The 15,794-nt window shown below is 39.0% G+C and overlaps 1 protein-coding gene across 3 annotated transcripts in view; it reads right to left on the reverse strand.

Annotated features, from left to right (window-relative positions):
* The window catches only part of EPYC (epiphycan), a 33,169-nt gene extending 19,329 nt beyond the window's left edge, over positions 1 to 13,840 (reverse strand). Inside the window, exons 1-2 of one of the 3 annotated variants that reach the window (XM_034756077.1) lie at positions 13,694 to 13,840; positions 11,190 to 11,370 (exon numbers count right to left, since the gene is read on the reverse strand). In XM_034756077.1, coding sequence (XP_034611968.1) covers positions 11,190 to 11,357 — 168 coding nt within the window. In that variant the 5' untranslated portion in view covers positions 11,358 to 11,370; positions 13,694 to 13,840. Of the gene's footprint in view, positions 1 to 11,189; positions 11,371 to 11,547; positions 11,716 to 12,386; positions 12,478 to 13,693 lie in introns of those variants that run through there. The other 2 variants (XM_034756250.1, XM_034756164.1) reach the window with 2 other exon arrangements.
* Between the last annotated feature and the right edge of the window lie 1,954 nt (positions 13,841 to 15,794).

The raw sequence follows: 15,794 nt of genomic DNA on the forward strand, positions 1-15,794 counted from the left end.
TCAATACTTGCAGACTATTGCTGGATAGTGACAAGAGATGCGCCATTTAATGAATACAAGAGACAAGCCAAGAAGCGCCGAGTAGACACTGAATAGGACTAAACTATGTACATAATAGTTTTTTGCCTTTTGTTTCATAATACATTTTATTTATATAACCCTTTTGCTGATTTTTAAAGTGTTACATAAACAGGACAGGTGAAATATTATCATGTAAAGCAACCATAAACACATGAAAAGACGTAGGTTTACAATTTATGATTAAAACTCTACTATTTACACAATATACATAGACATAAAATGTAAAAACTTAAATATCTTAGAAACAGGAGCCAATCAGTTGTTTAATTGTCATATTTGAATTCAGCACATCAAAATACATAATAAATAGCACATTTTATCTCTGAAGCAGACGACTTCTCAAAAATTGTAGACCAGTGATATTTAACCACATGGTCAAACTATTTCTCAAGGAATTTAATATAATATAACACCATGAAATCTTTTAAGCTCAGATACCCACATAGCATCTTGTAATTTTTCTCCTTGTCTATTTACACAGTATGTACTAAATGTTCATAAGTGACAACTTAATTTGGATGCGCAACTTGGAATGCCTAAAAGGAAGTGCTGAGCACCCACTTCCAAAAATTAGGCCTCTTTCAGGCATGTCAAGTTGAGCACCTAAAATTACTAGTCACCTTTGTAATTGTAGGTCTATATCTTAGATAACTTAAGATCTGGTTTTCAGAAGTGCTGAGCACTCCCGGCTCAGACTGACTTTTGTTTGAATTGTAGGTGTTCAATACTTCTTAGAAATACTTTCTAGTTAGACTTTTTGTACAACTCTTCATCTCAGGTATGAAATTTACTAATGTTGCGCCTGATCCAAAGCCCATTAAAATCAATGGGATTCTTTCCATTGAAATCAGCTGGCTTTGGATAAGCCCCAAAGTCAGTACCAATGTTCTATAGACTTTCTCTTCCACCAGCATCCCAGCTTTCTTTAGATGCTATTCATGGAATGAGGCACTCAAAACCAGTTTTCATATGTCCATAGGCACAGTATATCGTAGGCAGAGAGTAAAATGGAGGGAGAGTATTATTCATAACTCAAAGTAATGTATTAGCTTTTTGCTGTTTTACTTTACATTATTTTTGTGATGTTTATGAACTTTTATGGTGAGGCACAAAAGAGAGCAAATACCCCTGAACAGAAATGAGTGATGAAACAATAATTTAAAAGCAAATGAGTTTTGGGGAGGCATTTGAAGGAAGAGGGGCAGATTGCATGGTACAGAAGATGGCAGCTACTATACAAGAAAATGCCTAGCAATTTAAGATGTTTATTACAGAAGTTGCCTCAGCCTAGTTTCTTTCTTTGTTCCTCTTTATCTTAAAATCTATAACCCAGTGAGAAAGCCGCAAATTGCATGTTAAAGTAACATTTATTTAGATGGCAAGTTCTTCAAGGCAGGTACACTGTTATATGTATAGCTCTGTGCAAACAAAATTAGTTGTATGGTGATTCTTCAGAAGCTAACGTCTGTGTCCATGGACACAGGAAGGATCCTGGGTTCTTCCACTGAATTTCTTATGGGAAGTAGGAATGTTCCATCCATTCATCTTTGGCCACAGAATCACAAATAGGTATCCTGAGGCTCCTCTTTCGAAGGGCAAGAGTTTGTGAGTTGCATGCTGATTTCAGACATGCTGGTGTAAATCCTGAGTAACCACTAATTCTACTGGTATGATTGAGGCTTTACTTCTCACTTCTGTTGTACTTGTAACAGATTTAAATGGAGAGACGCTGGGTTTACACTGATACCAATGAAATCAAATTCTGACTCTGACTCCATCCAGCCTGATTACCAATTTCATTTGCAGTTTCAGGTGCCCTAGTTTCTGGTCTTGATGTTTTGTTTAGAAATGTATTAGGTGTGTGAAATAAGTCAGCCTTCAGCAGCTCTTTTGGTTGGACCAGTGCTAAAAACCCAGTGGTAGCAATAATACTGTATAAAGCTGTACTGGGCCAGTTTTGATACTTAGATCTGGTCTCTTTGCAGCTCAGGAGGTGCAAATGAGTGGATGGCAGATAATTCATAGTCAGAGTGGAACTCCCTTCTCATGCAAGTCATAGTCATAGATTTTAAGGTCAAAAGGGACCATTATGATCATTTTGTGACAGCTCAAGGTCCTGTGCATGCCACTTTCCACGTATGTAGGGGTCATATTGGGGGCAGGGAATAGATATGCTGATCTGCTACCCATATGCTCTAGGGCAGTTTTTCCAAGACTTCTATCAATTACTTACAATTACAGATTTGCAGCCATGTGACTTTATGACTATCCTTTAATATCCATGAGCTTTAATATTTTTTTGAAGAGTGCAAGTGGGTGAAGGCAATCATGAATAACTGAACAAATTTAAGAGCTGCAGTTAAACCTTGGTGCGAACACTTACCACTAGTGCTGCCTAGTGCTCAGGCCAGGGTTTGGGAGATGTCTTCTTTCCAGGTGTTCCCCTTTCTCACTATAGCTCCATCTGGTGGTGGAGCTCTGTTCTTTCAGAGGCTCAGCCCTCTGGCCAGGTCACTCAAAGGTGACCACCCCTTTTGGGGTATACAAAGTCCAACAATGTGACTTCTGAAGTCAGCAAGGGCTTTGGAAATTCCCCCTTGGGTCAAGTATCTGTTAGTCTATAAGGTGCCACAGGACTCTTTGTTGCTCCCCTTGGGTCAGTGTCTTCCCCAGCTAGGTTCTTCACTGAGGGATAGACATCTGCTATAGTCCACTCTTTAAATCTTGGTAGGGGAGCCTGGGCCCACCCTCTCCACCAAGCTCCAATCGCAGCTAAACCCTACAGTATGGGGTGTTTTATAGCTGCCTCCCTAGATCACTTCCTACCCCTGCCTGTTCTTCCCACAGGGTAAAGTAAATAACAGAACACAGAGATAAAGTTTCTGACCTTCAAAAGTCACCAGTCCCTCCTTTGCAAGTTGGTCAGATCAGTATCAGCAGGCCTGAGACAGCAAGAGTACCTGTGGTGTTCCTTCCCGGGAGAGGAGTTCAGGTCACCTGCCTGTCTGCCACTGAGCTAATTTGCTTCCCTTTTTAAGCTCTTCCTCCAGCCTACGAAGGCTTTGTAGCTGGGGTAGGTCAGAGTCACACAGGCCCAGAGCAGCTCCTTAACCCCTCCTCCAGTGTGGGGTTTGTATACCTCCATCACAGTTGAGCTATATAAGAAGCTAATAGAAAGCAGGAGATTTTCAGTGTTAAGATAAAGGACAAATGGTGTCTTGTGAAAGCTTTAATTCCCCTGTTGATTGAGGATTTCCCAGCTCCATGTTAGCTTCATCAAATGAAAAGTCTTAAAAATGCATGTCATGCTCATGAAAGGTGTTGGATTGTCAGCCTGAGGCCTTGTCTGCACAACGGAGGTAAGTCGACTTAAGTTACACAACTCCAGCTATGTGACTAACATATCTTGAGTCGATGCAGCTTAGGTCGATTTACTGCGATGTCTACACCACACTCGGTCGACGGGAGACACTCTACCGTCGACTTACCGTACACTTCTCATTCCTGTGGAGTACTGGAGTTGACGGGAGAGCAATCTGCAGTCGATTTAGCAGTTCTTCACTAGACCCGCTAAATTGACCCCCGGTAAATCTATCACCACAGCGTTGATTCTCCGGTAAGTGTAAATATAACCCACACCTCCTGGGTCTAGTGTTCTGTCCCATTTAGTGGTACTGAGACTACTTAGAGAGAGATTAATGAGTCTGCTCTACAGCCTTAGCTAACAGCCATATGTTTTTTAGCTCATGCAGGAGAGGCTCATATATTTAGCTCCAGAGGTCCCAGGTTCGATCCCACCCGCTGACGACCGGGGTCTGTTGGCGTTATACAGACATTCCCTGAAGTCTTCTATCTAGCTCAAGAAAGTATAGCGTAGGTTGTAGAAGCAGTACAAGCTTCCTCACGCTACCTTGACAATGTATCTGAGCCTTCACTTGTAGGAGTGAGTTAATAGCTTCATCTTCGCTCCTATTCAGTCCTCATCTTCTCAAATGAGATTGCCAACAAGTGTGCCAATTGCAGGTGGAATTTTTGTAGTAATATGTGCCTGTACACTATGAATTAAACTACCACCACAAATTTGTTTTGTGTGGGCAGCTGAGCAATAATAACTTACTTAATAAAAGTTTAAGCCAATGAGTATGTGATAAAATAGTGTGCAGACAATTACCAGTCTTCTGAGCCATCCTCTGTGTAGGCTCTTATTCCCCAGTTTTGATTATTAAGCCCCTAAAATTAAGACACCCCTTAAAATGCAATACAGGAAAATTACTGACAAAGCTTTTTTGTAATGATTTGCAAACCTAGGGTTGGACTCTGAGTGAAAAAGTCTCTCAAAACCTATGTTTAAGGAAGATAAAGAAAATGCTGACATTTTGAGGCTGTGGCATTTTGTATCGCCAATGTGTGTATGATAATACACATATTCTAAATAATGATATTGAAATATAAAGAATTGCAGAATGTTCAGATTAAGAGTTTTGTTAGTTACACTTTAGTAATTTACAATTATGGATAGTGAATGAGTTTAGATAAGGTTACATTTAGGCCAAAGCTTTGCCTGACACGAGTGCTGTTCTTCCAATTCTCCTTTTTCATGGAATTGCAGATGTAATTGATGACAGGACAAAGACAACATGTGCTGGAAGATTTTAGGTAAAATATATAAACCTATAATGACAAGAAGCCCGCTTTACTGGGAAATCCCAAGAGCAGGGTGACACAGATGTAGAATGGTATGAAAATTGTATAAGTAGCAAAAGTTGTGTAAATTGAAACTTGCACATGCATATTACCTAAAACAAATGATTAGTGTGCTTAATGTTGATTGGAGAAAGGTTAAATAATGCATGATGAGGAAATATATAAAGTCCAAATTGGGCAAACACCAGGCCAGAAACTGAAGGAACAGGACTGAAGGACCAGATCTGAGGCAGTGACTACCATCATGAAGTACAGGAGACCTTCCCAGTGCCCAGGAATGTGGTAACTTGGGCCCTCTACCAAGTCCATCTTATCCGTTTGTCTGGCATAAACATATGGGCAGACATTATAACAACAAATCTGTCTGAAATTGTACAAAATTAAGGTCAAAATTAATTAAGCCTAAATTGGATGGATTTGTGACTCAGTTTCCCACCTTGCACTCCCAACACCAGTCACAGGATATTATTTTGTTTTAACCCTTTTCCTGACATCAACTCCCCAATCCAATTTCTTCACTTGTCTTGCCCTGGCCTCATCTCTGTCCCTTCTCTTAAACTTGCTACCGTTTCCTTAGCTCCTGTCATCTAACATAGCCATCTTGTATCTCTCAGGCTCACTGATTTTCCCCATCACATTGCAGATCTCAGTTGAAAACATTTTACTTCCATCTCAATGCCTCTTAGGCTACATCTACACTACAAGCTAGGAGTGTGATTCCTAGCTCATGTAGGCATACTCTGGCTGGCTCCTTTCGAGCTAGCACAAGTATAAATAGCCCTGGTAGCACGGGCAGCAGCAGTGGTGATATGGCTTAGTGGGGCCGAGTACATACTCACCTGAACCCCATGGGTATGTACTTGTCATAGCCCATGCTACCACAGCTACACTACTATTTATGTTTGTGCTACCTCTCAAGCTCCTGCAAGTAAGTCTACAAGAGCGGGGGATCACACACCTAGTTCATAGTGTAGATGTTGTCTCAATTTGTCCTTCCTTCTGCTGTAAAGCAGCTTTGTCTGCTGTAAGGAAAATAGATTAGACATGTGTAAATATACCCTGTAATCAGACTGTGCTAGGATTTTCTTTGAGTTTACTAGCTGGAATATGCATAAATCAGTCTCAGTTCTCAGTATTGTCTTACATGCTGTTCAAATCAAGTTTTCATTTAACAGATTCAGTGTAAGCCCTCTTTGAATGAAAGTCTCTGAACCCTGGAATCAGTGATCATTTTACTCACATGAGTAGTGCCTTTGACAGTCTGGTCTTTTGATTACACCAATATTGGGGAAGAAAATATGACTTTGTATATGGTTTTTATAGAACCTAGTACAAGGACGCCCCAATATTGATTGCGACCCTCTGGTTGCTACTATGATATAAATAATCATTAATAAAAATATTATGAGGAAAAGATGTGGTATTTCAACTTATATTTAAACTATGATTGTCTGTCAGTTTAAAAAGATAAACCCTATTTAAAAAGTTTGAAGGCTGCCTTTTAAATCTCTCCTTCCTAGTCTCATTCTGTAAGGACCTCAGCATTTCTTCCTGGTTCTTAAGTTTATTTTCTTTTTCCTGTTGCCTGTGGTTGGCACTAGTCTGTTTACAAATACCACAAAAATTTCTAGTTGAGTTACTTCTTTTCTTTACTTAAGGCTCTCCGACAATAAATTTCCTTCCACTACAAAGCCATAGTAGAACTTGCAGGTCTCAGGGCAATGGTGCTAGAACCAACTTTGGGTTTCATAGCCAAAATTTAACCTTACCTATTATACTGCCCCCCAGTTCTGATGAAGGATTGAGTACATTTCTCCTAAGTAATACAAAACCTCAGCTATCTTACCCTTCTAACATCCATATACCATGTTTCCCACACACACTGATTATACCAGATGAACACATTGAAGGAGATAAAGTTAGGTCTATTATCCACATACCGTGGGAAGGGACCTCAGGGCTCACTGACAGCATCCTTGTAGCCTGTTAACTCTACAAACTTAACGTTGTACTAACAAATTAGAGGCTTCACCAGAGATAACTTTAACAACCACCAGCTAGGTGACATAATTTACAGAAAATAGTCCACAAAGTCCATGGAGTCTATAAAAATACCAGTATACATTTATTTTCACTGGAATACAAAGATTCCCCAAAGAAAATCTCTAAAACAGAAGTCACAGAAATGAACCCCTGGACCTGGATCCCAAGCACAAAATTTAAAGGAAATAGACTCTCCTCGGAATCAGAGGAAGTAAATTGACAGGATATTTAAGGCCCTGTTTGCCTCTAGCAGGCTGCTTAAGTTACCCAACCAGACCTCTTCTCTGAGCTCCCTTACTTAAAAATAAATAAATCTGGCCAACAAGGCAATTTTTTAAAAGTGCCCACAACTCCCCCCATGATCTCTTCCACTAATTACAGCTGCCGTTTTCCTCACCTACCTTCCAAATGGTTTCTTTCTCACAAACATTCCTACAGATACCTCTCTTCAGGCTCACTCATCCCGATACATCCTACCAACAAACCCCAAAGGGCAGAGGGAAAGTGTTAGTGACTAAGTTTCTCAAACATTAAGTTCTGAGACCACACTCATATGACTTCACATTATTGCAAGATCTGCCTATGCTCCTTCCAGCAGGTTCACATCAGTGGACCCCTGCAATCTAGAAAAAGCGACCAGCTCTTTATTTGTGCTCATGTTCAAGATAAATGTCTAAGGGTTGTCATTTTCCAGATCTATTAATTCAGTGTTGAGATGGTACTCACTTCACAGGCAACATGATCTCCAGCCTGAAGAGATGGACTTCCATAAAAGAATATCAAGTACACACTCTCTTTCTTTTTAAATAAACAAAATGGAACTGATTCTTCTCTTACCCACTGTTTACTACTGACCTAGATGGTGAATGAACTCAGACTTTCAATATCTTTATATCTTTTCCCAGTCTGCAGAGATCTAACTGAATTTGGTGCTTGCATATTTGAATACTCAGGTATAATACCTGTTGGGTAAAATTTTGAAGAGCACTTAACTGACTTTGGTGTCTAGGTCCCATTGACATTTAATGGGATGTTGGTGTAAATCAGGCACTTTGAAAAATTCACAGGTCACTTGACTTTAAAGTGCTTAATGCAAGAGGTAGAGTAATTGTCTACAGTGCCTTAAGGGTCTAAGGCTTGATCTAAAGCCCACTGAAGTGAATGGAAGTGTGTCAGGACCCTAAAGAGCAGCCATCCATAAATGGGATAGACTGGGATTCTACAGCTAGCCTGAGTTTTTGCACCATCACTCATCACTTCACACCAATACCTATAATCTGTGCCATTGCATGAATAATTTCTGTTAAACAGAGCCCTTTATGTAGCTCAGATCTATAAGTACAATTGGATTCCATGTCAGATAGGAGGCATAGGAGTGATGGAATGAGGAGATAAATTTTGTTTGCAATTAAACAAATTAACTTTAGCAATTAAACAAATTACAAATTATTTTTAGCAATTAAAATATAATTTATGGCCACAATTTTTAAACTTGGGTGCCTAGGCACCTAAATCCCTATTTAAACACCTACTTTATAGTGGCTTGATTTTCAAAAGTGCTGAGCACTCAGAACTCTCATTGACTTCAGGGAACTATGAGTGCCTTGACTTGCTCAGGATGGGACATGGAAGAAGTAAAGAGATGGAACTAAGCAGAGGAAATTTTTTGGCTAGATAGCTGGAAAATGTTCTTACCAGGAGGTCTTTTAAACTACAAAACCTTCCAAGAGCTGTGATGGATGATGCATCACTAAAGGAATTTAAAATAAGACTGAATGAACTGCTCAGTAATAGGAGACAATCCTGTCTTGGGGGAGAGAGATTGATAAAACAATTTAATAGGGCTTTTCTAGCTCTGATTTCCTTCCTATTGAGGGGCTCTCACCCTCCCATTTGTTACTTTCATAGGGAAGTGGAGGGAAATTGAGATGGAGAGACTTCTTCTCTTTGGTTGGTGGGAGCAAAGATTGGGCTGAGAACCCTGCCACTGCTTAAATTGTAATGAAAGAGGCGCCAGGGCTCAGCCCTGGCAAGCCCCACCACAAATTAAGCACAGATTGGGCAGCCAGAGAGTGATAGCTACTGGCCGGGCACCCAGCTCTGAAGGCAGTGCTGCCGCCAGCAGCAGTGCAGAAGTAAGGGTGGCAATACACCATATCCTGCTACTCTTATTTCTGCACTGCTGCTGATGGCAGTGCTGTCTTCAGAGCTTGGCATCTGGAGAGTGGTGGCTGCTGTCTGGGAGCCCAGAGATGCCAGGGCTATGAATGGCCAAGCCTAGAGGTGCCGGGACTCAGTCCAGAGAAACCCCGGCACAAATTAAGCACTGAACCCTGCACTACCATTTAGCAGGAAGTGAGCCACAAGAAGCTAGCCCTGTTTCGATCCTTAATCGTTGGAATTTGGTAAAGAGAGCCACTCCATGTCTTGATGAAATGGGAGCTTACTGGGCAACTCACAAAGAGAACAGAGTGCATGGGATTCATTATATTCACCACTAGCATTCGGTGGTGTAATATATTTACTGGTTTAATTCAGACATCACAAAGGAAGGGTAGCAGGTGCAAAATTGTCTCTCTTAAATAAGAGAAGCCCTACAGTAGTGATGTAGGTTTCTTTATTTTGCAGATGGAAGCAAGGCATAAGTATCACATATTAATCAACATCAAATATACTCAGCTGACATGCAGCTGAGGCTTTCAATGAGTGCAGGTAAATTTCTCAGGGAAGACACACAGGAAACATGAGTGTGGGGAGAGCTGGGTGTCTGCAAATGGGGGCCGTGCATAGGGGAGATAGACTAAGGGGAGTCATCTCTGTAGGGGAGAGTCAGCCACCTTTTCACCATGTCTGGAGCAGGGAAGGAAGATGATCATTAGCAGGCAGTTTGCAAACATTCCTGAAAGCAACCAGCTCATTGTGGACCTTGTATTTTGGGAACATTTAAAACCATTTCAAGCATTTTTCCATCAAGGCAGATCCCTGGCTTGGCAGAAATCTTCCTCCCTATTTTAAAAGGAACAGTACAGTTCCCCTGCATTACATCAGTGAGTGTTTATGACCTTAGGGCCAGATTCTATGCTAGTATTCAGCATTTATTTCAATAGACCTATGCAAACTTACACCATCTGACTCTGGCCTACTGTTTGACTGCTGGGAAATGTTTATTACATAGTTACCAAATGTTAGTTACAGTTACTGTCCTCGATCATCAAACCCTAAAACAATAACAACTCCTGTAAACCTGTATAATTCTGTTAGGTAATGAGCACCAAAACTTTGTGGAGTGGGGACTGCACCTTGATGCAACCTTGCACATTCCAATGACCCTCAGAGCTGGGCGGGTAGGAACTTTTACTCCTGGCAGGGCCGTCCAAACTGAGCATATCAAAGGGTAGGGACCAGACAAGAAGCAGCTCACTGATGATCCAGGTTAAGGGCTAAATGAGAGGTCAAAAACCTGTCCTCATAAAGAAGTTATAGAAACACAACAAGCTAGTCCTTCTGGCAAACAGCATGATAGACAGGGATGGCATTGCTTTGTTTGTGCCCTAATCAACATCTGATGCCACAGGAAGGATTCAGATTCAGAACCCCCAACATATAATATTTAATACAAGTCTTGTTTTTATTATCTAAATCTAACATTAGTTAACATTCTTTTATTCTTCATATTTTCTTAGCACTCAGTGCTGACTCAGGCAAACCCCCATTGCCTCTTTGGGAGTTTGCCTAAGTCCTTACAGCAGGAGTGGACTATAATCAGTTTAATCATTTTCTCTTTTAGTCTTTTCTCCTTAATTATCTTTCTTCCATTCTTGCTTTTCTCTTATTCCCCTTTCCTTCCCTCCTCCTTTCCTTCATCTCTGTTCCAACAGTTATAGAAAGAGCTTTTGGGCTGAAATACCTGTATCCCGTGTATCCATTGTTCTATAATGCAACCTCAGGAAACAGCCTTGCTCTATCCCACTTTATGGGGCACTGTAGATGTTTCTTCCATCCCAACTGTCTCCATTTCTCGGTTTTGTCCCACTACCATAGTGGCACCACCATGAGAGCCTCCAACCTGTATCAGAGCCAAGTGAGGAAAGCTAAGAGAAACAGAGGCTATTGGCTATAATCTCAAGGATTCGCTCTAAAAAATTCAGGGGCACATCTTGGACCACATGTGAAGATGGGGAGAAATCATGTGTTAAATATGGTATATTAAATTACACAGAAAACTGTTGAGTCAACTGTATGCAATAGCCACCACACAAATAGACCTGTCTCAATGATGAATAGTTAAAAATATCCTAAATAACCACTGCATTTATGCATTTTACTTTTTGGAAAAGCAAAATAAGTGAAGTTCAGATTACCTCTGCCTGGTCCACGGGGAGGTTTTCATTGTAGTCATAAAGATTATCCAAGTCTTCCAATGCTACATCATAGGTTTCAGAGTCATAAGTTAAGGTATCTATTGTAGGAGCAGCCACAATGGTCTCAAAGATAAAAAGTCCCAGAAAAATATTTGCAAATGTCTTCATTGTTCAATTCTTTCTAAATGGAAACATAATATGCATAAATACTGCAAATAACCTGCAAAATTTCAATCTTATACAAGCAGGATATAAGAATTTTAGCAAGAATTCTGAAGACTGAGGAGCTTTCATAAAAATTCCAGGATCATTGATTGAAAGTATTTATTAATTGATGATTATGTTAATGTGAATTTACCTTACAATTTCATTTGAATCAGGATCATTCAGTCAGATCCACTGCTGGTATATATCAGCATAGCTCTGCAGACTTCATTGGGCATGTGCTGATTTACCACAGCTTAGTATCTGGCCCACTGATTTTCATGTGTTTCAAGAGAACATTAACAGAGGATTTCTTGACAAAACTTGCCTCTATGAGAATAGCTCTGAAAAGCTGAAAGAGGAATACATTTTGACTCTAATAACGTTGGCCCTTTCAATTCCAGCATAAAATGACATTTGAGAAGGTAATCAAGGGCCAAATTAGTAGACTTTTTATACATCACGTTAATAATGATTCACCTTTCAAAATGTCCTGCAACAGAATTCTATATTTCCCCTACAAACCCAAGAAGAGTAGAATCTTTTTTCCACCATTCCAGTAGTATCTTATTTCAAGTACTTTTACTCTGTTTACCAATAGGTTGAAATATGGCATTTCAACTGGTTGGAAGGCATGATATATTTTAAAAATATCCCTTCTGCAGATCTCCAACTGAAAAAAATAAAAACAGTATGTCCCCACCACTACTTAAAGGAATGGTATGCTGCATTTTTTCTTACCCACTCGATCCATTCTTTTAACTAGCTCCAATAAGAAGTGGTGGTGTGATAGTCACCTCGTTTCCCCAGCTAGAATATCAAACATGTGAAATTGATTTAAATGTTCCATATTTTAATAAAATCAGTAGAAAATAGGATAGGACTGAATATTAACATTCCTTCCCTCTCACACTTAAGTGATCCATTCACTAATATCTAAAATATCCATGTGTATGGCTCTATTTAGCATTCCTTATTCAATCCTTTACTTACCTATAGCTATGATTGATTTCAACAGGAGTATTGACAGTAATAATTGCTGAATAGGTCCAATAAGGACTAATAAACTGTACTCCCTATGATACTATGTACAATCCTCAGTCGTATTATGGTATTTTATTATTTCACTTATAAATTCTAGCTGCTTAAAAAACTACCCAGTGTATGAGAGATAAGAAATTCATGAGAACCTTTCCTTTTGAGGTTGCATAGTTTGAGCAACAGACTGAACTTCAGCTACTTGAAAGAAGGTCTTTATGAAGCAGGTTTAGGCACGAGGATATGAAATTCCAGTGGGGATGATGAACTGCACAAGGCACTCATTTTTCCTTCCAGTGTTTTTTCAAACAATTTTTTTATCTGCTTCTGGGAAAACCCAGAGACAGCTTAGCTAGTCTTTGAACAAGTCTTAATTGAATGGCAGCTTTTCAATGGTGTCTTACAAGATTATTAAAGTTTTTTTGTTTGTTTTGTTTTTACAAATAATTCTATTACAGAGCCTTCAAATATAAGAAGAATACATTCGTTATGGCCCTCACTCAGTTCTGTATTCCCAGTTCTTTTAATTGTTGCTGCTGGTTTAATAGCCAAAGAAAACATGAAATAATTTGTTTTTCCTTGTCTTTATTTTCTGTTCCCTATTTTTGTCAGGATTGTTACTGGCCTCATTTTATGGTTGGCTTGATTCTGGCATTCATCCCCAAGGTCCAACAATAAAGTATGCTGTGTATTATCACTAATGTATCAGGCATAGGTTTCTTTTTGCCTTGTGTAAACTTTTCTGAGCAGTTCCTATTTATCAATATTACATGTAATTAATCATTTAAGAATTTTCTGTTTTCTTTATGTTCAAATAATTTTAAAACCATTTTTACATTTCCTAGATATAAAAGTGTATGAGTTTTTAAAGACTTTATCTCATGTAACAAGAATATCAGCAACAAAATAAGTATCTGTTATCTTCTCACCTCCATTAAACTGTATCTCTATAACTGTAGTACCTGGACCTGCTTGCAAAGTTTGTGTCTCTACTTTTTTTATGCAGCAGATATTGGAACACACTGTAATTATATTGGCATCTACTGTAGCTGTCAGTTCAAATATTTTATTGAAGATCATATACACCTTTCACAGGAAGGAACTAAGAAATGTTTAAAGAAAAAAAATAAAGTAAATAGCATCCGTAGTCTACCTCATTTGAATTAGTATTTTCCATGATAGAATAAAACAAATATCAAAAAAACTATTTCCATCTTTAAGAATCCAATTTACCAATCAAGAAAAGAAGTAGTAAAACTTACCTTTGGCTTCTACTTTCTCAAATGGCAGAGAGTTACTCAGAAAGCAGAGCCAGTGGTATTTGACCCTGACCAATGGCAGTGGGATTTTGGACCTGTGGGAGGGTGGTACAATTTTTACCCTCAAGTGGAGACCTCATTCTGAGAAGGTTTTTGGTCTTGATATTAATGTTGCTGAATCAAATTGAAGTGAAATCAAACAAAGCTTGTATTGTAAGCAAGTACAGTTTGCTTCAGAAGTTACAGAGCATGTTGCCTAAATAAATAAATAAATAAAATCCATCAATGTGCCTCAAATCTCAGGAGCAGAAAGAAAGAGAGACTTTTAATTTTAGAGCCCATTCATTATAAGTTCTGCAATAAAGGAAAAAGCAAAATACTTGCATTCTATGTATTACATCTGTGCAAGGATGTACCTGATGCTTTAATGCAATGAAACAAATGGAATCAAAGACTTAGAACAACAAGGTTTTTTACATTTAGAAGGGTTTGTCTTTATTACTATTTAATATTCAGATATTAAGTAAAGAATATACCTAATTACAGGATATCCCTGATGGTAAAAGAAAATGTAACAAAATCCAGGATAATATCTACATACTTTTAAAAAGTATTTGTATTGATTTTAACTTTGGGACAAATCCTGATTTAAATTACACCTGAGTGACTTCAATAGAATTATTCCAGATTCAGTTGGGTTATTCTGGATTTATAATGATTTAACTGAGAGTTGAATATGGCCCCTTATTACCAAGTGGAAAACATGTTTTGGCTAAGCCATTTAAAACATTCAAAAAGTAACACATAGCCAGACTTCTGCAGGCAAACACTATGAGTCCCATTGAATTGAGAATGCATATTTTCCCTTGCTGTAAGTGCAAGACCCTAGCAAACTGGATTAAATATTAAATAGTTCTCCCTGCAAGTAATATTTCTTTTTTGGTTCAACATACCTGACAGTGTGAACTGAATTTGAGCCTAGTACAGATACTCTGCATTCATATGTACTGCTTAATATTTTCTTCTTACATTTCACTGAGCACTCTTGCAGCAATATCCTTAGAAAGCACCTCATCCAAGTATTCTTTTCCCAGTCTTTGGGAAATAGCTCTTGTTTAAATGATGGTGGTCCCTATCTCATGATAATATCCCCTCTCTTCAATTGCCCTTTTGTTTTAAAGAACATTCATTCTGCTCTCTGAAGGTAGGTCTTAACTAAGAGAATAGGGTATTTGTCATTTCATTTTCCTGGGTCTCCTTCCATTATATCAATAGCTTCCTCCATTAGACAATTGAGATAGTGAATGCTGAAGTAGGCCCACTCTACAATATGCTCTTTCTGCAAATAATTCCATCTCTTTGCTCTTGAATCAAGCAACACTGGTCTCAAACCTAAGGTATTGTACTTGGGCTCTGAGAGGAGTGAACTGATTTCATTTTGAGCATTTACCACTTGCCCTCAAAGCAAGCAGTTGTACCTTTCATGCACTGTGCAGCAAATGAGTAAGCACCGTCCTGAGCAATCTAGCGCTGATTTTCTACCTCCATTGGTTATACAAGTGGTTTTTTTTAACCTGCTGATTGGGTACTACGGTGACCTATGCTCTATCTTTACATTAAAATTTATTTTGAATTGATTTAAAGGATTTTTTCTACTTCAGTTCACTTTCCATATGTCTTTTTCCTTTACAGAATTATTCTTTCCAGACAGGCAGGCTGGTCAGTGATTGAATTTCTTTTACACAGAAGGCCCTGATCCTTCACGCTTTGGCGAGCCTGGCTAAGGCAGGTAACTGTTTAAGGTAAGCTCATCATAAAGGGAGATCCATGTTTCTAATACTCCTCACATAGTAAGGTTGATTTAGACATATTGTAGCCTAGGACCTGCAACTCGTTATATCTGTGGCTCTGTAGGAGTGGTGCTTTGGTGATTTGTGGTTATCAGGACAAACAAAATTTAAATCCCCTTGGCTGCGGGCCTCAGCTTAAATCCTTTGTTTGGTTTCTGGAGTCCTCCCAGACTACAATATGCTTTATTGACTATACAGCAATACATTCACTCTCAAACATTATATTATTATTATTTTAGTAGCCTCTGGAAGGC

The sequence above is a fragment of the Trachemys scripta genome, chromosome 1 (genome assembly GCF_013100865.1).
Source record: "Trachemys scripta elegans isolate TJP31775 chromosome 1, CAS_Tse_1.0, whole genome shotgun sequence".
Lineage (NCBI taxonomy): Eukaryota > Metazoa > Chordata > Testudines > Emydidae > Trachemys > Trachemys scripta.